General features: G+C 46.1%; 2 protein-coding genes across 2 annotated transcripts; both read left to right on the top strand.

Annotated features, from left to right (window-relative positions):
* Nucleotides 1-1,421: 1,421 nt before the first annotated feature.
* On the top strand, nt 1,422-6,860 carry LOC104348400 (keratin, type I cytoskeletal 19). Its single transcript, XM_086478023.1, has 10 exons — nt 1,422-2,069; nt 2,651-2,733; nt 3,298-3,454; nt 3,839-4,000; nt 4,312-4,437; nt 4,660-4,900; nt 5,455-5,490; nt 5,524-5,772; nt 6,276-6,377; nt 6,835-6,860. The coding sequence occupies exons 1-10, from the start codon at nt 1,422-1,424 to the stop codon at nt 6,858-6,860; spliced, it is 1,830 nt and encodes a 609-aa protein (XP_086334149.1).
* Nucleotides 6,861-15,655: 8,795 nt separating this feature from the next.
* On the top strand, nt 15,656-21,129 carry LOC104348399 (uncharacterized). Its single transcript, XM_009953681.2, has 8 exons — nt 15,656-16,405; nt 17,174-17,256; nt 17,714-17,870; nt 18,445-18,606; nt 18,971-19,096; nt 19,316-19,542; nt 20,278-20,633; nt 21,104-21,129. The coding sequence occupies exons 1-8, from the start codon at nt 15,656-15,658 to the stop codon at nt 21,127-21,129; spliced, it is 1,887 nt and encodes a 628-aa protein (XP_009951983.2).
* The last annotated feature ends 1,531 nt before the right edge of the window (nt 21,130-22,660 follow it).

Here is a 22,660-nt window from a genome sequence, read left to right as displayed (position 1 = left end):
AAGCGAGAAAAGAATAACATACCCGATCGGCAGAGGAAGTTCGGTGTGACACAGCCGGGGCAGCCGCCAGGGGATGCCAGCTGACAGACCGCGTCTGGCTAAAGAGCACGGCCCGGGAAGGACAGACGTGAGAGACAGGCAGGAAAGACGTTTCAGGTGTTTGAGGCCCAGGTTGCTGCAAGAGCTCAGAAGGCGGATGCTCAGCTGAACTATCCACTGCTGTGTATTCGAACAAGATACAACCTTAACAGAGGAAGATGCAGGACAGCAAATCTTTCCTACTTTAGGTCATTCCGTGTCCATGAACGGAACACAAAACTGAAGGGCCAATGCTGTTTTGGTGTACAGCTTATTGACAGCCCCAAACCAGGAACCTGCCTTTCTCCTCCAAATGAGCGGGTTTGTATGTGCCCTGCGGAAGGAAAACATCCTGACCCAAATTTCGGAATCCCCTCAGGAGTGGGAACGTTACCTCTCGTGTTCACAGACATGTCAAGAGGGACGAGCCCAGAGCCAGGACACTTTCCCACGTCTCTCGACCACCCTGAAACTGCATCTGGTCCACGCACATGAAGTTATTCCCTGCAACAAGCTGTCACACTTCCTTCCCCTACGGTCTTACACAGAGCTACTTCCCAGTTGCTGTTACACAATTTTTCATAATTAAATTGTTATTTATAAAACATAACACTTATAATTGTAGCTGTATGTTTGGGATAAATTGCTGACACGTATGATATTTGCCAGTGTTCACTGAGTTTTTATGAGGAGTTACACAGATGTCAGAGTGGTTCAGTGTACCCACAAAATACATCCTGCAATGTGCTTTCAAAAGGCATAAAGTGATAAAGGACTAAAAATGAGGAGCCTACAGCATCAGATAACCACAAACCAGAACCCATTAAAATACCATGTAAGTATAAAAAAATCAGCAGGGATTCCTCAACAAATACCTGAAAGGGGAAAGGGCACGAGGAATGACTACGTTAAAAGAGAAGTAGTAACATTTATTACTGTCCCATGACAGTTTATTGTGCTGAAAGAGATGTGAGCAGGATGAGGTGAGTGGGATGAGTTTAATTCAGATGACTGTAACTCAGTGGACTAGATCACAGAAAAGATCTGCCTAATTCAGAGCCACCCAATAGAAATTACACGTTCTGTATTAATAAACAAATGGTCATGAACAACAGAGTATGGGTTAAGCTTCCTGACAGTGTCAGACATCTCCCTTTGGCAAATTACCCTTGGCAGAAGAACTACGGCTTGCAAATGCCCATGGAAAGAAGGTACTCCCTTCGAGGGTGACACCCACTATCTCAGGTATAAATGCAGACCAGGCAGGGTGGAAGTTGGAGCTATGATTCCAGAGCAACTGTAAGACCAGCTTTGAGTTCTGACCCGAGTCATCTGCTGCCACCATGAGCTGTGGCTCCAAGCAGACCTCTAAAAGCTGCCTGCGAGGGAGCAGTGGTGGCGGTGCCAGCAGTGGTGGTGGCGGAGGGGGCAGTAAGTATTCCTCCTCCTCCTCAACAAGAATCACTTCTAGGACAAGTGGTGGTGGCAGGACTTCTGGCAGCAGTTGTGGTGGAGGAAGTTCCAGGAGCAGCTATGGTGGGGCAGCCAGCGGTGGTGGTTATGGAAAGATCAGGCGCAGCAGTTACGGAGGAGGAATGAGTGGTGGTTTTTACGGAGGGGGAATGAGCGGTGGTGGTTACGCAGGGGGAATGGGCTGTGGCATCATGGGAGCGGGCTTTGGATCAGGTGGGAGTGGGTTTGGTGGTGGTTATGGAGGAAGCTTTGGTGGAGGTGGTGCTGGTTTCAGTGGTGGCAGCTTTGGCAGTGGTGGCTTTCGTGGAGGGAGTGTGGGAATTCTCTCCAACGACGAAAAGCTGACCATGCAGAGCCTTAATGAACGCCTGGCTTCTTACCTGGATACGGTCAGAAATTTGGAAAAGGAAAATGCTCAGCTTGAACAATTGATCAGGGAGTGGTACCAGAAGCAAGGTCCTACTGGTCCCAAGGACTACACCCACTATTATGAAAAAATTGAAGACCTTCAAAATCAGGTAGGATGTTCTTTGTCAGAGAATTTGAGGCATTGACAGACATTTTGTGATTGAGTAAAATGTTTGAGGCATGGATACTTCTAAACTCACTGGATGCCTCTCTGAAAGTGCCTCTTGCCCTTGAAATTCTGCCTTCTGTGCATGATTCCAGCTCTCTCCAGTCAGAGGTGGGGAAACAATGCACAGTCCCTACAACACGCCCCGCACACCGTTTGTTGGCAGTGCCTGCAGGCTCTCAGAACGCCTGTAGTGGATTTTAGGGCACAGGACAAACGGTAGCAACCACCCTCTGGGATGTGGGCTGTCTGACATTTGAGCACAGCCCTTGGCCCACGGGCATGGAAGGTAAGACAGAGCTATGGGGTGACACCAGGCCTCTTGACAAGGCTCGTGTACTCACAAAACAGATTTTACCATTCTGATGCTGTTTTCACCCTGTAGATGACCTTTCCAGGGCTCTGCACGTAGGAAACCTCAGACACCTGGGAATTATAACAAGATCACATTCATATTTCTGTCCCTTGTGCAAACCTGAGACATTCAGAGGGAAAATTTTCCTCAGCATTTCTCTCCTCTTCTAGCTCCTGACTGCGGCTGTGGAAACCAACAGGGTACTTTTGGACCTGGATAACACCAGGATGACTGCAGAAGACTTCAGGATAAAGTAAATATATTTTTCTCTTTTTTGGCATTGGCTTCCTTTCTCCTACTTTCCTCAACTTTAAGTTTCATAAATTCATTCCATAAACAAATATCCATCCACAGAGACTAGGATTCCTCCTGGTTCCATGGCAGCACAACCAAAATAATTTGTAAAACTTCAAAATTCTTTATTATTTGTGTAACGATCTTCAATGGGAATACTCCTTACGGCTGTTGAGTCAAACCTTACAGCTTTCTTTTTAAGGAAAGAAAAATTATGATTATCTCTTCCTGAAAGTCAGATGAAACAGATAGATGAAAGCTGCACAGTCTACACTAAGAAGAGGCAATGAAAAAGACCACAGAATACATTTTAATACTAAATTTTAATATTAATACTAAACTTTAAGTACTGGCTGCTGATTCACAATTCTGCTGGTTGAGAGATGCTATGTGCTGTGAAGTATGGACACAAAAGCAGACCCTGAGATACTGCAGTACATGCACTGTTTCATGTATAAAGTCAGTAGGAGAAGGACTGGGAACCAAGACCAGGGCTGACCCCTCTGCACTGTCCTGGGCGCAGGTATGAGACGGAGCACGGTCTGCGGCAGAACGTGGAGGCTGACATCAACAGCTTGCGGCCCTTGTTGGATAACCTGACTCTGAGCAGGTCTGACCTGGAAATGCAATTTGAGTCTCTAAGGGAGGAGATGATTGACCTCAAGAAGAACCACGAGGAGGTAAGAGCCAGATCCTTGAAAGGCCAACCGCAGGGGAGAGCAAGGACACTTGCAGTATGGGAAATGGGCAGGTTTGCAGGTGACATTCTCTGCACTAAACTCTTCCCTGCTCTCCTCCTGTGGGCGCCTCCCGGGACAGGCTGGCTGCCAGGCCCGGGCTGCGCCAGGGCCCCTCTGAGCACAGGCCCCTCCACAAGCAGCGGCCGGGAAGCCAAGGCCAAATAACTGCAATGAGAAAAGACCCAACATATGCATATATGTTGTCGAAAGGATCCAGGATGGTTTATGACATCAGAGCAAGTTAACTGACTTCAAAGCTCTTTTGCAAAGTAATTCCACCATAAATTTTTGTTTATTCACCTTAGGCCTGGTTTTTCCCTGCAGGAAATGAAATCGCTGCAGGCACAGTCCAGTGGTGACGTGAGTGTGGAGGTGAATGCTGCTCCGGGAGAGGATCTGCTGAAGAAACTGAATGATATGAGACAAGAATATGAAAATATTATTCAGAAAAACCGTGAAGAGGTGGAAAGGTGGTACGAAAGCAAGGTAAATGGTGACAATCTGAATGTCCACATCACAAAAGAAAAACAATACCAACTTTTGGTAGGGACTTCCTGTAGATGAACGACACTTTGAACGACAACATCCATTGCTTTTAGGATACAATGGTAGAAGCCCCTTGATTAAAACAAATGAAAACACAAGGGGGCTTGAGGTGCACTGGCAGAGCCATATAAGCAAGTTTAAAGCCCCCATGTTACAAGCGGCCCTGCTTCACCTTGTGGTGTTGCCAGATGCTGCTGTGATAAACTGCCATGTGGACTCAAAAACTCCAACTCTGTATGTTAATTCTTCAGATGGAGGAAGTGAGTCAGCAAGTCCAGTCCAGTGGCCAGGAAGTGGAATCAAGCAACCAACAGCTCTCTGCGCTGAGACGTGACTATCAGAGCCTGGAAATCGAGCTGCAGTCGCAAATCAGCATGGTAGGTAACGATCCCTTCCGATCCTCTGCTATGCCAAGAGCATGCGAGTTGCTGGAGGCCAGGAGATCAGCTCGAGCTAGCACTCCAGGTACTGAAGATGCTTGGCGCGTCTGACAGCATGCAACACTTTCCTCATTTGGGGCGTAAGAATCATCTAATCCCGCCACATTCCCATAACGTGCCGCATTCCCATGACGTCTGTACCTTGTTTTCCATTTGCAGGTAGACTCTTTGCAATCCAACTTGGAAGACACCGAACGTCGCTATAACATGCAGCTGCAGCAGATCCAGGGGATGATCGGCCCCTTGGAGGAGGAGCTGGCCAGCATCCGCTGCGAGATGGAGAGTCAGAACGAGGAGTACAAGATGCTCCTGGGCATCAAGACCCGCCTGGAGCAGGAGATCGCTCAGTACCGGGCACTGCTTGACGAAGGGCAGCACAACATCAGGTACGTACATTCCGATTAATTAACGTGCCATCTCTGCAAACCGCTGAAGATGAAAGTGGCTGTATTGATATCAGTGCAACTGTTCATCATCAACATATTTACTGCAACCTCATGAATTCATACGGAATCTCAAGGTCAGCTGGGGGTGTACAAAGCCATATGATTCTGTTCTTAGTATGAACTTGACAATAAGTTTACGAAAATATTCAGAGCTGTAATTTGCCATTTCTTCTCCTAAGTACAATCAGGAAGTACAGTTATATAGGAGAATGAAATGTACGCAAGAAAATAACTGTCTTTTATAAATACTCAAGGTACGTATTTTGAAAGACTTCTAAAGCCAACCATTATCTTTCTTTTTCTTCCGCTGTGCAGATCAGTTAATTTGTCCTTAATCAGGATAGTGTAAAACCAGCTCTCAGGCCGGGTTTCACACAAGAGTACTCTCTCAGGCTTACGAGGAGCTCAGAGTCAGAAAGTGGCCTCGACAGCCGATGGGATGCCAGACACTGGTCATATTGCTGTACATCTTATATGGACATGTCCTTTCCTCCTGACAGCACCTCACAGGGAGGAGCTGGTGGTGGATCTTCAGGAGGAGGAGGTCATGGAGGAACTAGCTGGTCTTCTGGAAGAGGAACTAGTGGAGGAGGAAGTAGTTGGTCCTCAGGTGGAGGAAGCGGTGGAGGAAGAATTGGAGGATCCTGTGGAAGAACTTCCTCTTCTGGAGGTGGAGGAGGAGGCAGCGGAGGAGGAACAGGAGGTGGATCCTGCGGTAAAACTTCAGGTGGAGAAGGTGGCAGTGGTGGAGGAGGAGGGGACAAATCCTGCCTCTCTCGCTCTTCATCTTCCCACTCCCAGTCTGGCAACTCTTGTGAAAGCCAAGGTAAAAACTGGAATAAAAAAGTACATCCTCCCATTCCCTTTTCTCTCTGAATAGCAGGAAAGGATATGACAACTCCTTTCCTTACTTGGAAATCTGGAGACTTTTTGCTGGTTTTCCCAATGTTTTAAGTCCACTCTGACATTTGTTCTTATACAGTAACATATCAACATGGTAGTGTTTTCACAAGTGACTTGAATGAAGAGGATGTTATGAAGGGTTGTATCACAGGATGTGTAGAAAGAGGAAATGAAGGGGGAAAGGAAAAATAATGCCCAATCCAAAGTATGCAGGGAACTGGAGCAGTCAGCAGTTTCAGAATCAAGCCAAATGTTAGAAATGTAACTGGTATTAAGGGGGAGAAATAGTTGAAGCAGGGTAAAATAGTTGGAACACTCAAGACATTTAAAATTTGAGGAGTGTTAGCTGCAAAATCCTGAAGTAGCAAAAGATGGAGAGTGATCAAATGGTCTCCTCCCTGTCTGATTTCACGGCTGTGATTCCAGGAGGTGCTGAAAACATGAAGCTCTGCCTGGAAGGGAATAAAACATTGGAGAGAGGAGCAACAATGGAGGAAGTGTCGGAAGCCATAAGAACGATGAGACTGGGTAAGGCTCCAGGTCCTGACAGCATCTCAGACAAGTGCCTGAAAATGTTGAAAATGATCAGGAAGTTATAATTTTTAGAGAGGTTCTCTTCAACTTCTGTTTTTTTTTTAAAAAAAGATGGAAACCTGCTGTGAGACTTTCATTTATCCCTTCTTATCAAGGAAGTAACAGGGATATTAGTCAAAGATGTAGTCTGTCTCACAAACACGCCGTTTTCCATCACAGAGTTGGTCATGAAAGTAGTGGCTATAGACCAAAAGGCCTGAAGCCATCAACATAGAGAGCAAGAACACCACATGGACTGACACTGTTCTAACCCCTCCAGAACGCTGGGGAAAAAATCTAGTCCATGGAGAGCTGCATAGTCTATCATTATGAAGTAACAAAAAGATTTAAAAATGCTGAATGAGGTAACACATCTTCAAAGAAATTCTTGCTTCCCTTCATCTTTCAGCAGGGAGTTTTAGGAAGTCTGAGGACTGACCAGCAAAACCAGCCTCTTCCACTGCAGGACCCCACCAGCGGGCCTTCGGACCAAGCAAGACTATACCGAGCGTGGCTGATCACGCCTCTGCGAAGAGCGAGAGCAAACACTTGTTCAAGTTACTCAACGCTGTTCACTCCAGGGGCTCACCAGAACCCTCTGGATGGCCTGCCTGCTTCTGCCACCTGAGTTTCTGTGCCTAATCACTGTTACCTGAGTTAATCTCTACCGTGATTGGTATTCCTGTGGGGAAAAAAAAAAAAACAACAAAAAAAATGCTAATAAATCTTTGCTTCTCTCTGATGCAACCAGAAAGCCATGCCTGAGAGAAATTCCTTTAGCAGATGTTTGTGTTTGAATCAGTTACAAATACGAAGCCCTACCTGTGAAATACACAACAACATGTCAGATTATGCACAAGAACCAAAAGTTTGCAGTGACATAGTCACCATTTAAGACCCACTGGGCAAAACTTTGAAGAACACACTATCAGGGGCAACACTCTAATGGGCCCTGCACTGGGGAAACTTTAAAACTAAGTCAAAAACCAAAATCATTCCTGCTATTAACTTCTGTCAGGGAATGAGAGGGGGGCGGTTCAAGGACCTGACTATTCCCTGAAAGCTTCTTAAAAAAAAATCTTCCTAAAGAGTCACTAAAATGCTTTATGAAACCTCTTTATGTTGGAATTCAAGGACAGAAATTTTCAGCTCCCAGTGCCAAAACACCCCCGAGTGCAGAATTCAAATCATGTACAATTAATTACCCAAGATGAACACGTTGCCGGTGCTGCCTGCTTGGGTACACACAGGTAACGGGTGGGTAGAAGTGCAATGGTAGGATACCCCTGCTTTGTGACAGCACTTATTTGTACGGAAAAGTAAATGCATAAAGCTGGAGAACGCACCGAACTGCAGGCGTACGGTCTTACAGAAGAAGGAATTCACAGGCCAGTCGTACTGACCACGACTGCGCCTTGCTGGCCGGTAGCTGTACAATACCTGGCTTCTGTGTTTTTCCATTCAGGGCATTTCTCATGTCTAAGGACAGACAGGTGTAGATTTTACAAAGATTGGCAAATTATTCATGTTTAGGATGTGATTTTACAAAACCCAGTGGTAGGTTGAGAGAAAAATAAAAGATACCCAAGAGAAAAGATTCCCAAACGAATGTTAAGGGTGGCCTACAGCTCACACAGTCGAGGGACTGCTTACAGTAACAAGGGTGCAACTGCCCTAAAAGACAGAGATTGAACGTTTTCTCTTTGGTTTAATCACAGCCACGTTTGCCTCCTCCATGCCCCGGGCGGGTGCTAACAGTCCGGAGGGCTCCGCTCCCCGTGCCGCTCCCCTTCCAGGGCTCTTCACTTCTGCTGAGGCCAACTAAAGCCTGGGGTCTGCGCAAGCAGGACTGCAGGGGCTGAATGGCTGAAATGAGCCCTGTGGGGAACTTCACTTGGAAACAGCTCAGAGGCTCCTCACACAGCACCAGTTCGCTCACGCATCTTCATCCCTTGCATTTCCCGACTCTTCTGCTTCCACACAAACAAGGGGAATCAGACAGGGCTTCCCTGCTGTACGTTTTTCTCTCTCAGCTTTACAGTCACGAGTTCTGTTTTTTCACTCCGAGGAAGGCATCACGCACTGGAGAAGGTTGAGAAACACAGACTGAGTGGGAGACCGTGGGAACGGGAATCCTGAACACCTGAGTCCTGGGCAGATCTGTGCCATGATTCACCGCGTTGCCTTACACCAGGCTCTCAGCCAATGTGATTGCGATTTGAAAAGAAAAAAAATCTAGGAGGAATTTTTTGTTTCTGACCAGTGTCTCTATGGGGGCCTGAGGAACTGGCTAATCTTCGTGAAGGACTACTTTACACACAAGCACGCACCGATATTCCTGACCTGACACGCTCAGAGGCAGCGTTGCAAGGATACCCCCATCTCCCTGCTATTGCAAAATCACCTACTTCATCTCTAAAACCCTTGCAGCATCAAATCACACTTGTCTCTATATTGCTCTGTCCCCTAAACCTACCCTCCCTGTTCGCTCTGCAAATTTTGCACCTCTTGCAGGCTGTGACAACTCTTTCTCAGACCTGTCTGTCCAGGCTGCTAAACTAACAGCCCAAATGAAAGAATACTCCCAGGGCAGGAGCCCGGCTCCTCATACCTCCTCTAAGACCTGCCAAGTTAACCTCAAAAACGTCCCTGCGGAGTGCGTCCTTCCTGGCTTCTGCGGGGGATTTACAGGCCATCGCCTGGCCTCTGGCCTTACAGCGACACCCAGGGGGCTACTGAGGAGGTCAGACCCGATGGAGGAGCCGTCTGTGCTGGAGCTCGCTGCTCTGCGCCATCGCAGCAGCGCCGAGGACTCCTGACACCTCTTGCTCCTGTCCTTCTTTCCAAAATGTAACTCCCTTTTAGCACTGTTACTGCTAGCTATCTAATCACCTGTGCAGTAGCCTTGCAGAAAAAAATTCCACTGAAACGAGTCCTGGTGAGAGCAAAGCAGAACGAAACTTGAAGAGTCTGAAGTGTGGGAAGCCAGTACCGCACCCGAGCAACCAGCGCTGCCATACGGGCACGCAGACGCTGGAACGCGGTGGTGTCGCACGCTGCGAGTCCTGCTGCCGATTTAAGTGCCTACGGTGATAGGTTGTAATCACGCACAGAAATAAGTAAACATTTCTGAGCAGTTAGGGAAAATAATATGTTACTGTTACTCCTTTTACTACTCAGCATTGATCGTGATGTCTCCTTCCTCACCTAACATCTGCACCTTTCTTAACAAGGTGCCCTTACAGTGTTCCTTGCATGTAACGAGACTGCCTCTGTAACGCAAACAAGCTTCATAATAAAGTTCATTTGCTACATGTTACAGTGTGTGACAACATAAATACAAACCACCAATAAACTTGAAAACATACCTACTTAATCATGGCATTAGTGCTCCTCACAGACAAAAAGAAGACTGAATTTAGATGGTTTCTTACCACACTCTGGTAGAAAGTGCCAGTTTAACTACTCTTTCCTTTCTCCATTTTCTATATACAAAACCTCACCTAGGTTATCACTAGCATTTGCTTCCTGAGAGAGCAGGCTCGTAATAATAACAACGATGGAAAAAACCTGGTGTGGAGGAATAGAGCTAGAAATCCGAAACTACTGCAAAGCAGGAGCAAGAAATACAAATATCCTAGTGTCAGGAGCCAAAGCTTAGGGCATGCTTGAAGTGGGACTCCAGCGGTGTTAAGAGTAGTGAGGAGAACCTCGCGCTTTTTATTTGCATGCATTTTGTTAGGCATTAATCAGCATAATAAGCTTTAATTTTATGAGGACAAAATGTTGCAATTCGGATACTTATCTGGTGTTCCTATTACTGCTCTGAGAAGAAAATTGTGGTGCGTGTTGAAACAAGACCTTCAGAACAACCTTAGGCAAAAATAAACGTGCACACGCACTCCCGTATGTTTGGCCTCAGTACTCCCAGCGCAATTCGTTTGTCCATTTGAAGGCACAGAGGTAATTTCAAAACTGCCTGTGCATATATTCTGCTGATGTCTCTTTTATTTAGCATTAGTTGTCAGCTCTATTAACTGTCGAATGCTACACAGGCCATGTTCACGGGCTACGGAGCTAGGACAGCGAAATAGGCCACTTCACTGCGCTGTCGTTTGAAGTGCTGGGGTGTTTTTGCGATAATAATTCTCTATACAGACAGTCAACCAGATCCCCAAGGGCAGGAGGCATTAACCGCATTTAGCCACACTCAGACTGGCTGAAGTCCCAAGCTCTGATTCCCAAATCCTGGCTCAGTGGGTATTTAACCGCCTTGAACGATGACATTCACTACATCTTACTTTTTGACTAACAAGTTCTCCAGGCTGCTTCTGCACTGGCTCAGACCAGGCCAGGCCAAGCGGAGCAAGTACCAGCTCCTTCTCACTTCCCACCGGCAAGCAGAGACCACGCGGGCTGCCCTGACGCGCGTGTAACCGCTCCACAGGGCCGAGCCCAGCAGCGCGCCTCCCGCAGCCAGCGCGGCCTTCCTCCCGGCCCAGCACCTCGGGAAGAGGGGCTGGATGCCTCCCTTGCCCGCAACACAGCAGCTGCAGTGGCGGATCAGTGCCTTTGCAGGCTGGGAGTCAAATCTCTGTGCTCCCTCTCGCAGGACACTGCAGCAACCCAAGCCGTTACGGTGACAGAACGGTTGTAGGTTCCTGCAGCCTGGAAGGGATCTGGGGCTGCTTATCCCGAAGGGGCCGAGGCACTGAACTCCAGAGAGGCGGGAGGCTTGTTGGCAGGTGCTCTTATCGGGCCCTCCAGCTGTTCTAGGCAATATGAAAAACGCTGTTCCACTTCGGTACAACAAACCGAACTATTCCACTCAAATCGACTTCACCCTGTACGAGACTGGGGGAGCCACCGAGGGACAACGCTGATGCTGGCTCAGAAAGCGACAGAAACGATGATAACTGGCAGCTGACAGGCAGGACAGCGCCCTGTAAACTGCCTGTCAGCTGGGGGGCACAAAAGCCTTGGCCTTTGGCTCCCACATCCAAATGACAAAATGGTGTGTACCTTCGGGATCTGAGCAACAGGCATCCTTCCCATCAGCCTGCTCGCATGGAAGACCAAAGTTATCCCGCACCAAATGTGCACTACCAGAGTGCTAGAGGTCTTAACCTTCACAGGAAAGCTGACGGCTGCCTTAATAGTCCTTCTTTCCTTTGCTGGGTCTGACTTACATTTCTTTGGAAATCATTGTGATTTCACTAGAACGTTATGAGAGGCAGTAAGGATGAAGAGTGAGCAGACTCCTGGGTGAAAACAGGTCCTCGCTTCTTACAGAGATTTCTGGTAAGAGTGATGGGAAGAGATTATTAAATAGATCAAGAGAATAAACTCGCAGTTGCCTGAGGCATGGCATCAGAATGACATTGAATTAAGGGGAAATGTTTTCATTTTCCCGTGCACAGACACAGAAGTGAGAACACATCCTCTCCTGGTCTGTTTTGAATGCAGCAGCTCCGGCCTGTTGTAAAAGTCTCTCAGTTGTGCTAAAACACCCAGCAGTGTGGGCTGCTCATCGTCTTCACTCTGACACCAGGCAGTCACTTCTTTGATACGTATCACAGAGGCCTGATTAAAAGGAAAACAATAACAGAGAGAGCGTGAAAGAATGTCGGCTGTACTTGAAATGTGGCGTGTGCTGAGCTTGACAAGCAGCTGTATGCGGTGTCAAAACACTCAGATACTCTGCAGGCTGCGCAATGCTGCTCGCTGTGGTAATAAACGTCCTTATTCTGCTCTGATTTGGAAACAGCAGTGTTCCATAGCATACTGGATGCTGTATCAATGCAGAAACTTTAATGATTAAACTGTGCATCACATATAGGAAAGAGATGAGAAAAGGTCCTAAAATTGCTGGTTCTTTTTAGGTAATTCTGTAAATGATAAACTTTATATCATCCATGTAACGCATTTGTGGAAAGCATCAGAGAACAGAAAGTTCTGCATGCTCTTTAAGTGAGCTCAGGAAGGAAAAATTCATCCTGTCCACAGAACGGATCTTCTCTGGTTTGTGTAAATATTTGCACAGTTAAATATTTAATGACTAATAAATTAAAATACGTCAGGAGGGAATTGAGTGTATGCAAATTTACAAGATGATGAAGTACTCATAGTTCACCTGTATTTTTCAGGTACCTTGGTATTACAGTCCAGAGAGACATACTACGTTTCTGAGAACACAGTGACCGTGAAAGAAACCAAATATCACAAGGGAAAAGCTGTTAAGAATCCAGATCTCCTGAGAGCCAGCAGGTTTCTATAAAAAGCGCTAAGACCGGACTAGGCACAAAAATGAAATAACAGCAACACTAAAGACAAGATGGAACCTCCTACGAGCATGTGACTTAAAAGCAACCGAAGATCTAAAGGCAAAACCTTTTATCTGTGTCCCTCCTTTATGCACACGCAGTGGTAACGACATAGAACTAAAACGAAATGTTGCCACTATCTAAAGTTCTCCTCGATGGCTTGGCTCTTTCTTTTCTTTCATTGCTTTTATTTTTTCAAGTATTTTCCAAGCATACAGCAAGCTGTGCCCTTATCAGAAGAACCTTCCAGCAGGGACAATCCCTGCTGTAAGCAAGTACATGCAGAAAAAGGAAGCAATGTAGGTTCTCAGAAAGCACAGAAACAGATTAAGGAGCTCTTTTGGCAAATGTTTTTACTCTTGTTTTAATAATTCCAGAGATTTTTTTGCTCATTATCACTAAGAAACCCATAGATTGTTCTAGCTTGCCTGTGAAAAGCATCTATAAGGAGTACCACCGGAATCACTGATGGAAATTTGAATGTGATGATCACTTTTACTTACTGCAGCGGAACTGTGAAAAGGGGCCCCCATGACCAAGAGGACATGGCCCAGACACAACGGCAAAACAACACGAGGAAGAAAAAAAAATTTTGCATATAGTAAACTACATCTTTTAGCACCAACAACAGAACACGCAGAAGCCCCAAAACTGTGTTTACGCTGCTGAGGCGACAGTACCATCCTCCAGCTGTGGATCAAGGAGAAATTATCACATCATCCAGCTACTGGAAATCTTTCATCATCTTTGAGCCATTGAGTATCTCAAATGGCAAGATAAAATCAGCGAGCTTTTGAAAGAGATTGCATAAGCAGCAATAAAGCAATGCTGGCAAAAGCTCAGCACAAAGGACAGGACAATGGATTCAGTCAGAAAGTGTTAAATAATCCTTACTCTAACATAAACAAGATCAGAAGTTAAGAGGGAGAAACACAGTTTGTAACAGAATCATGCACATGGCGACCCACAGCAGAGCGTAAAACCCAGCAGCAACGCGCAATCAGCTCCCCAGTCAAGGTGGCCTTTGGAAAGCAAGGACTGCCCTGCCCTGTGTCTGCAAGGGTCCTTTCGAAGACAGCAGACAACAGACCAGAGCTCCTTTGTGCCCTTCTCTGTTCCTGCACCTGAGGTCCAGGGGGAGGCTGCGAAATTTCTGAAACACCTTACAGTCCTCAGAGGCTCCGTAACCGAACAGCGAGGAAGAAAGGCAACGAAGACATTCCAGTAAGACAGAACAAACCTGTCGCTGCAGGAACGTGCCCTTCCTTCCAAGCCAGCAGTAACAGTTTGGGGTCCATCGACAGCAAGACCAAAATGCCGATGGTTTTGCTGCTGTTTGCAAGTAAGCGGCAGGGACTGGCTGTTTGCATGACTGAGGTCGCTGCTGTGTGAAAAAACGAGATGTAAGTCTCTCATAAAAGCCTGCAGTATAAGAGCAGAGCTAAGCGGATGCTGGGGAAATGAGAGTCTGCATTTCAAACCAGAACATTTAGTTTTCACCCAGGACCAAGATGAATGACTGTATTTTGCAGATAATAGTCACTTGGAGTCACAGAGTCAGTCAGCACTGACTTTTGTTCGCCCAAACTCAGACTCTTCTTACAGATTTTTCAGAAACATGCAATTCTGTCTTCAGGTACTCCGCTTCAGCATCAAATCGAACAATTTGAAACCATTTACAAGTCCATCTTGAGTGAACTGGGGGTCAGTGCAAGACTGAAGTATGGTGTCATTTCTTTTGTGGTCTCAACAGTCTGAGCTCAACTGATTTGCGTAAAAAGCCTTTCAACTTTTCTCTCAGGACACTATTTTAGAGTCTCAAGGATCTCTGCATTAAGAGCAGTACAGATAATTATCACCTGTAATATATGACACAGGAACAATAGAGAGAATGAGTAGTTTTATATCAAGCCATAAAACAACTTCCCTCACGTAGTTTATAGGTCATTGTCTGCATTGATACAGCTAATTGTGCTACAATTGACTTGATAATACAACTAAAGTATCCTTAATCTCCCTACTGTTTTAGATCAACAGCTCTTTGGTGAAAAAAACCAATACCTTTTTCTCTCTGATTTCCAGGCTTTAGTTATCTAGTGTGCTGTCCTATCACTTCCTTCACAAAGGAAGGATTTTGATTTTCAAATAAGAATCCCACTGCACCGCTTGAAATAGACTTCTCATACAAAAATATGTTCTCTGAGTGACGCCAGGGATACACAAGCTGGACAACCTAAATAGACAGGCTATACAGTCCTATTGATAAAACTCTTGCACTATCACGTGTAGTGAGACAAAGAACATAAGCAGTGCAGAAGAGCTTAAATGCACAAGATATGAAAGAGCAAAAGAGAACAATAGTCTTTGACAAGAGCAGCTACACCAACCTTAGCAAAAAAAGTAGATTAACAATTGAACAAACACAGCCGAACGTGAGAGATTTGGGCCTCTTCTTTCTTTTAGGGACGAACTGAGAAAATTTCTCTCTGTCTGGTTCCATCAGGCACACGTTATCTCAACATCAGCTTCAACAGGATCCTGTATAAAGCGGCTTTTCCATCGCAAAGCAGACCCAGGCTGCACGAAGCAAAAGACTGCCTGTTCCAGAAAAAGCTAAATGAAGAGAATGCCACCCAAAAGAAATGAAATGTTCAGCCCTAAACGAACACCACAAACCCAGCAATGGGCTGGATTGCCTGAGATAGCAGCACAAAAATATTGTTCAGCAAATTATTCTTGGCACAAACAACAAGGTTGGTAAATGCCCTGGGAGAAGGAAACACCCTGATGGTGACACCCACTGACAAAAATATAAATAGAGAGAGCTGGGATGAAAATTTGCAGTCCTGACTCTTATCAGGCTGTGCACCTAAATTTGGGATTGTGGTCAGACTCCTACCTGCTGTCACTATGAGCTGTGGCACTAAGTCTTCGACTAGCACCACTAGAATTAGCAGGGGAGGTGGTGGTAGCAGCGGTGGTGGAGGTGGTGGAGGGGGTAGCAGCTGCGGAGTACGTAAGTCTGGTGGATACTCCTCAGTGTCCACTAGAAAATACACCTCTTCAGGAGGAAGCGGAGGCTTTTCTGGGAGAAGTTTTGGTGGAGGAGCTTCCAGGCACAGCTATGGAGGGGGCTTCAGCAGCGGCAGTTGTGGAAGGATTAGCCGCAGCAGCTATGGTGGGAGAATGAGTGGTGGTAGTTATGGGGGAGGAATGGGCTGTGGAAGTATGGGAGGAGGGTTTGGATCAGGTGGGGGCAGTTTTGGGGGAATGGGAGGTGGTTACGGATCTGGCCTCGGTGGAGGTAGTTTTGGCAGCGGTGGATACAGTGGAGGTGGATTTAGTGGCTTCGGGGGCAGTGGTGGCTTCAGTGGTGGCAGCTTTGGTGGCGGTGGCGGCTTTGGTGGTGGCAGCTACGGTGGAGGTAGTTTTGGTGGAATGGGGTTTGGTGAAGATGCCGGCTTGCTCTCCACGAACGAAAAGCTGACCATGCAGAACCTTAACGATCGCCTGGCTTCTTACTTGGATAAAGTGCGACGCTTGGAGGATGAAAATGGTCAACTTGAACAATTGATCAGGGAGTGGTATAAAAATCATGGTCCCACTTCTGCCAGGGACTACAGCCACTATTACAGAACGATCGACGAACTGCAGAACCAGGTACGATGCAATCTGACTAACTTTGAACAGATTCTCATGAGAATGGCACTTGCCTCCTGCAGCACAATACCCCTGTCGGAGGCGATAAGTTCCTTCCTCTGTTTCAGCCGGGAAGCAGACTGGTGCGGTGACAAAGCCTGACTGCCGGCTTTCCTCCGCTGTGGGTGATATGTGTGTTCTGGCACACTGGGATCTGGCACAGGGAGCGTTGTTTGGCGCAATGGCAGATCATCACCAGTGCACCCGTTCTGGGGCCTGCCCAGTGCGCCCTTCAGCCCCCGTCTCTGATTGTTTGCTCCTCGCTCTCTTGAACAGGAGATAGAATCATCGCTTGCTTATGCTGTGCTGCTTGTGGCCGTGCTAATCACACCTCTTTGTGACTATCCAGGGTGAGCCCACATGTGCGTTTAGCCTAAGTCTAGCCCTCAGCCATTTAACAGTCCCGTATCTCCTACATGAATATGGTTGTGGCCAAATGCAATGGTAATTATGTTTTCCTACTGATTTTTGAACATCAGCAGTTTAGTTAGCTATTCTTACCAACAAGGTATTTTCAATAGATATTTGTAAACCAAAATCGACAGCAAAGGCACTTTCTTTTAACTGGAAGCAATAAACTCCTCTCTCTAGCTCCTGCAGCACTAGTCAGGCTTGATGTTACCGTAAAGATATTCTGAAACATGTTTCTGCACAGGTATTTCTTCCCTCTAGTTGTGTGCCAGACCGAAAAGACAACTGACCAAATAACATCTGCCCCCTCCCTTTCAGATTGTCGCTGCCAATGTGGACCTTAACAAGATCCTTCTTGACATTGACAACACCAGAATGACTGTGGATGACTTCAGACTGAAGTGAGTCCTTCCCTCCTGCCTCATTCTGTCTTGCCTCCCTTTCCCCCCGCCAAGTTCCTACTGCCAATTAATCTTTGTAGATGCTGTAGCCTCTTGGCTCCAATGACAGGATACATAGTTGTTGGGAAAAGCATCCTGAGGATGATTTCTTTAGTTTTTCATTGTTATTTTTCTCCAGACAAGTTATTGAAGAGTGCCATTTAAAGGACTATGGTCTAAGTTTTCTCCATCCTTGCATGTAGATTTATACACATAATCCTCATCACATAAATCTCACAGAGAGAAATTCAACTGAAATCAAACCAACCTATTGGAGATGGAAAGATAATTAGTTCCTTTCTGTTAAGAATTGAACCATGGGATTAAAGACCAAAGACGTACTGATGGGAACTGTCCATAACCAAGCTAACAAAGAGGTCTAGCCACACTTTTACTCTCTTTCTTGTCTGTCTTTTAGGTATGAAACGGAATATACTCTCCACCAGAGTGTGGCAAGTGATATTAATGGATTACGTCCACTTTTGGATCAGCTGACTCTATCCAGATCTGACTTGGAGACACAGTTTGAATCCCTAAAAGAGGAACTGATCTATCTTAAGAAGAACCATGAAGAGGTAAGTTTCTCCACACTTTAAAATAATAACTAATGAAAACACAACACTCAGAGCATTTCCTGTGGATTTCTTCCACTTGCAGTAACCAGACTTTGGCTGCTGGCTTTGATCATCCAACTTGATACAATCTGGCTTTGATTTCCAGGAGTATGTAGCATCCATAGCTGCCTGCAACTGACGGAATAAGATGCTTGGGTCAAATGTGGCAAAATGAGACAAGGGAAATGAACAGCTTTCAGAACAAAGTACAATTTTGTGGCTGAACTCATGGAAGAAAAATTGGATAGAATATAGGGAGGAGTCAAAAGAATGTATTTATATATACTCTCTGCAATGATACCTCCCATTGAGAAGAAAATACACAAAAGGATTTGCACAAAGGGCACACTGCATAGAATTTAGGAACGCAGAATTGTTCCCTTTCACGACAAGGGCAGAGGAGGCCCCCTTGGCAGAAGCGGTACGGCTGTGTGAGGATTTGTGTCCCTTTCTTTTCCTTTATTTGAAACGGCGACATTTCTCCTTACTTTCACCCTTTAGAACCTGGTGGGGTTATTTGTGGTTTTTTTTTCAGGAAATAAAAGGACTGCAAACACAATCCAGTGGTGATGTCAATGTGGAGGTCAATGCTACTCCTGGCATTAACTTGATGGAAAAATTAAATGAAATGCGTTGTGAATACGAACGGCTTATTGAGAACAACAGGAGAGAGGTGGAAAGCTGGTATGAAACCAAGGTAAAGCCCAGGGCTCTTTTGGTTACTAAATCTTTCACAAAGAACTGGACCTTTTTACATCCAGCAGAGGAAAGGCAACTTACCATCTATTATTTAAGGGACATAACTTTAAATGACTTTAAGAAGTTTACTGTAGCCAGTCTGTTCTGGAATATCAAGGTCATGTGGTAAAGTGTGCAGAACCTCTGTCTTCCAGTAGCGAGGTGGATCACACAGGGTGAGGTAGCAGGGTGGCATGTGGGAAACACACAGAGTCAGTCTATGTCACATCCTTCTTCATTCTTATTAATTGCTTTCTCAGTGCTTTTATGATAACCCCATAATGTTTTATTATCAAAAATGCCTCAATCAGTGATTTTTTCAGATGGAAGAAGTTAACCAACAAGTCCACTCAAGTGGCCAGGAGATACAATCAAGCAACCAACAGATCTCTGAGCTGAGACGTGAATATCAAAGCCTGGAAATTGAGCTGCAGTCACAAATCAGCATGGTAAGTAAAGGTATTTGCTTCTGCTACACTGGTGACACAGGCTGTATGTGTCACTCGAATGAAAGAACGGTTACACCTAGAAGTAGAGAACGGGATACTGGGTTGCTTAAATTCAAAGATGCGCTTTTTTCTGGTTCTTGAAGATCTCAAATTTTTCCACAAAAATTAGTTAAACTTGCCACATTCCCATGACGTCTGTACCTTGTTTTCCATTTGCAGGTAGACTCTTTGCAATCCAACTTGGAAGACACCGAACGTCGCTATAACATGCAGCTGCAGCAGATCCAGGGGATGATCGGCCCCTTGGAGGAGGAGCTGGCCAGCATCCGCTGCGAGATGGAGAGTCAGAACGAGGAGTACAAGATGCTCCTGGGCATCAAGACCCGCCTGGAGCAGGAGATCGCTCAGTACCGGGCACTGCTTGAGGAAGGGCAGCAGGACCTTGTGTATGTAAACCGACACAGGAGCGCGGCACTGTGTGAAACCCGGGGTTGCTGATGAGTCACAAAGACAGGAAATTACCAGTCTAGGTTTGCAAAACAGACTTTGTACTGAAATGAGGCTAATTGAGCGCTCTTGGCCAATGGCCTCCCAGGTTTGAGGTACTACACATTGCTTGGCAAACCTGTTCAGACTATAAATCATGTGAAGAAAAATTAATGCAGAAATTCTGAGCTACCCATTTGGGGCTGGACAGGGAACCCCCTGTACAGAGCCTTGCTTTTACCTGGGTTCCAGAAAAGGCCAGGAACTGAGCAGACAGAAGTCACCTTGGAGAAGACTGTAAGCAGAAAAGTGGCCATAGTTTTCCAAACCTTCATAAGAGTTCAATTCTCTGAAAGTTCAAGCTACGTCCCTTTCCCTGGTGCAGTGTGCCTGCTTCTGCTCGTAAGCGGTGCCTGGAAGAGCAGCTCCATGTTCTGCCTTTCCAGTGTGGAGCGCAGTGACACCACACACCGATACAGCAGCAGTGCTAAATCTTGCAAGAAATGTCTGAGCAGAATGTGGGAAAAGCAAAACCTCTTGAATTCAAGCTGACATTGAAAGAGAGGTTGAGTTTTGGCACTGCATCAGGTACAGACAAGAGAAGGGCAGGCTTCCGTGCAGTATCTGCAGACAGGTTTCCTTCTGAGATCAAAAATGCATTTGATTAACTTTTTTTCTCCTTTCTCTCTTTGCAGAATCCCAGGAGGAGGAATGGGAGGAGGAATGGGAGGAAGCATGGGAGGTGGTAGAATAGGAGGTGGTGGCTATTCTTCTGGAGGAGGAAGAGGAGGAGGAGGTGGCATGAGTGGTGGCTATGGAGGTGGTGGCATTTCTTCCAGCAGCGGAATGGGAGGAGGAATAGGAGGAGGAAGTAGCGGAGGAGGAATGGGAGGAGGAAGCGGAGGAATAGGAGGGGGAAGTGGCAGTGGATGTGGTAGTATGGTCGGAGGAGGCGGAGGAGGAGGAATGATCTCAGGAGGCGTCAGCAGTTCCCACTCCTACTCTTCATCTTCCCAGTCTCAGTCCTGCAGAGGTGGTGGTGAAAGCCAAGGTGAGAACTGTTGTACGGGCACACTGGTCTCTCAGTCCCATCCTTACTAATCTATACACAATATCCACATACTCTTCTGGAGGTGAACAGTACCAAAGATAAACTAAAATTTCTGGAAACTGTTAGGTTCTTTTTTATTATTTATTATTCATTATAATAATTCTTTCCTATTTGTGTGCAAAGGATCAACTCGCTTAAGAAACACACATTCAATTTCTATTCAGTTTTGTGGGTGACATCAGCTAACCACGTACTTAAACCCCAGCTGCTTTTCTTCATGTCTCTCATTCTCTGCATTTCCCCACAAACACCACTGCTTTCATACTGTGCCGGAGTCTCCCTTCACGCTTTTGGAATGCTGGTGGTCACCTACCACAGAATCAAGCTTCTTTTCTGCCTGGTAGATGCTGGTGCCTCAGAGGTGCAGTGCCACTACTGGAGCAATTAATGCTTGCTTTATTTCTCAACAGGGTATGGGAGAAAATCTTTTGACTAAGAACATACATTGAGGATCCTACAGTGCAAGACCTTTCAAACAGAAATTGGCCAAATCCTCTACATTCCCCATGCTCCCAAGGGAAGAGAGATGCTCTTAACAACTCCTCCACGTTGCTGATGCCGTCTATCCAAACAGGCCCCTCAGAGCTACTCAGATGGGCTCCCTGCCCCCTGCCACGCGTGCTCTGCGCTGCTTCTGCCTGCAATGCTCTGTGGCTTCAAGCATTGGCGCCTGAGCTCCTCGCTTTACAGATTCACCCTGTTTGTTCTGTATCAGGAAAATGTCGCTAATAAAACTTCATTTCTGTCTGATGCAACCAGAATCCTGCGTGTAGGTTTTCTTCCATTCTGTAGGTGTAAACACTTAAAAAGAAAATACAAAGCCCCGCCAACACATGCCTCAGGTAGAATAGCTGATGATACATCACAATAGTTGGTAATGAGATTTAAAGCACAATTTCTGAGCATTCAGGGCAGATCATAATCTTCTTGGAGCATCCTGGGCTGTGCCTTTGTTTTTTAAGAGTGTGCCAGACGTTCTTGTGGAGCTGAGCTCTAAGACTCAACAGCAGTTGAGTATCAGCCCAGCACAGGCCGCAAAATCTCAGCACTAGGTGAATGCTGATAAAGTTGGCATCAAATCAGCGCCTACCCGGGCCTGACACAAAGAAACATGAATGATTACAGAACCATGACCGTAAAATGATTCACAAAATCTTAACTGACCCTCATCGGTTACAACTGGAAATGCACAAACAGGGGATCTTGAACAGACAAGAAAAGGAAATTAAAAGGAAATAGAATTGACGGCATCTTTACAAAGTTCTCCTCCATAAAACATGACTACTAACAGCGATATTTGCCTTCTGCCTGTGACAAATGAAATCCATGTGAACGCACCTGCAACATGTACTTTTGGACGTAGGAAGATCTGTACCGTGACGAAAATTAACATAAACTCTTTCAGCCACACCCAACTGTTACCTAAAAGCATTCCTGACTCCAGTTTGTGAAAAATGGGATTGCTGGCTGCTGCAACAGCTCAGGGAACTCAGCGACCAACCAGTCAGAAAGCACTCTCTTGTTATTAGCTATCCTTCGGGAGCTGCATTTGCTTTTGTCCAGCTTTTTTATACGCTTTTTTATAGCCAGCGTTTCAAAGACATCGCAGTATAGCTTGCTTCAGTGATTGGGACAGCTTTGCTCCTGAAAACAAACAGTGGCTTGTTGCATTGCAGCCCACCCCCACAGATAAAACCCATGGCCAGAGACTTAGGTGAAAAAAATAACTTTGTCTTCTGGAGACTAACAAATCCAGAGATCAAAGGAAATGAGAAGTGTTGCCCTAGGCCTTCCAAAGGAGTCTCTTGGGCACGTCTGAGGAACCTCAGGAATTTCGGCATGGTATGTTGGAGGAGAGAGGGCTGCCAGAGCAGGCAGATCGCAAAGCCCAGGGTTGTTAGTTTTAACGAGAAGTCAGCACCTGAATTCCTCCGACTCGTTTGAAAGCCTTAGTCCACGGTACAGCT

The sequence above is a fragment of the Leptosomus discolor genome, chromosome 25 (assembly GCF_034619465.1).
Source record: "Leptosomus discolor isolate bLepDis1 chromosome 25, bLepDis1.hap2, whole genome shotgun sequence".
NCBI lineage: Eukaryota > Metazoa > Chordata > Aves > Leptosomiformes > Leptosomidae > Leptosomus > Leptosomus discolor.
Note: the sequence above shows the minus strand (reverse complement) of the source record. Positions and strands in the feature narration are given on the sequence as shown.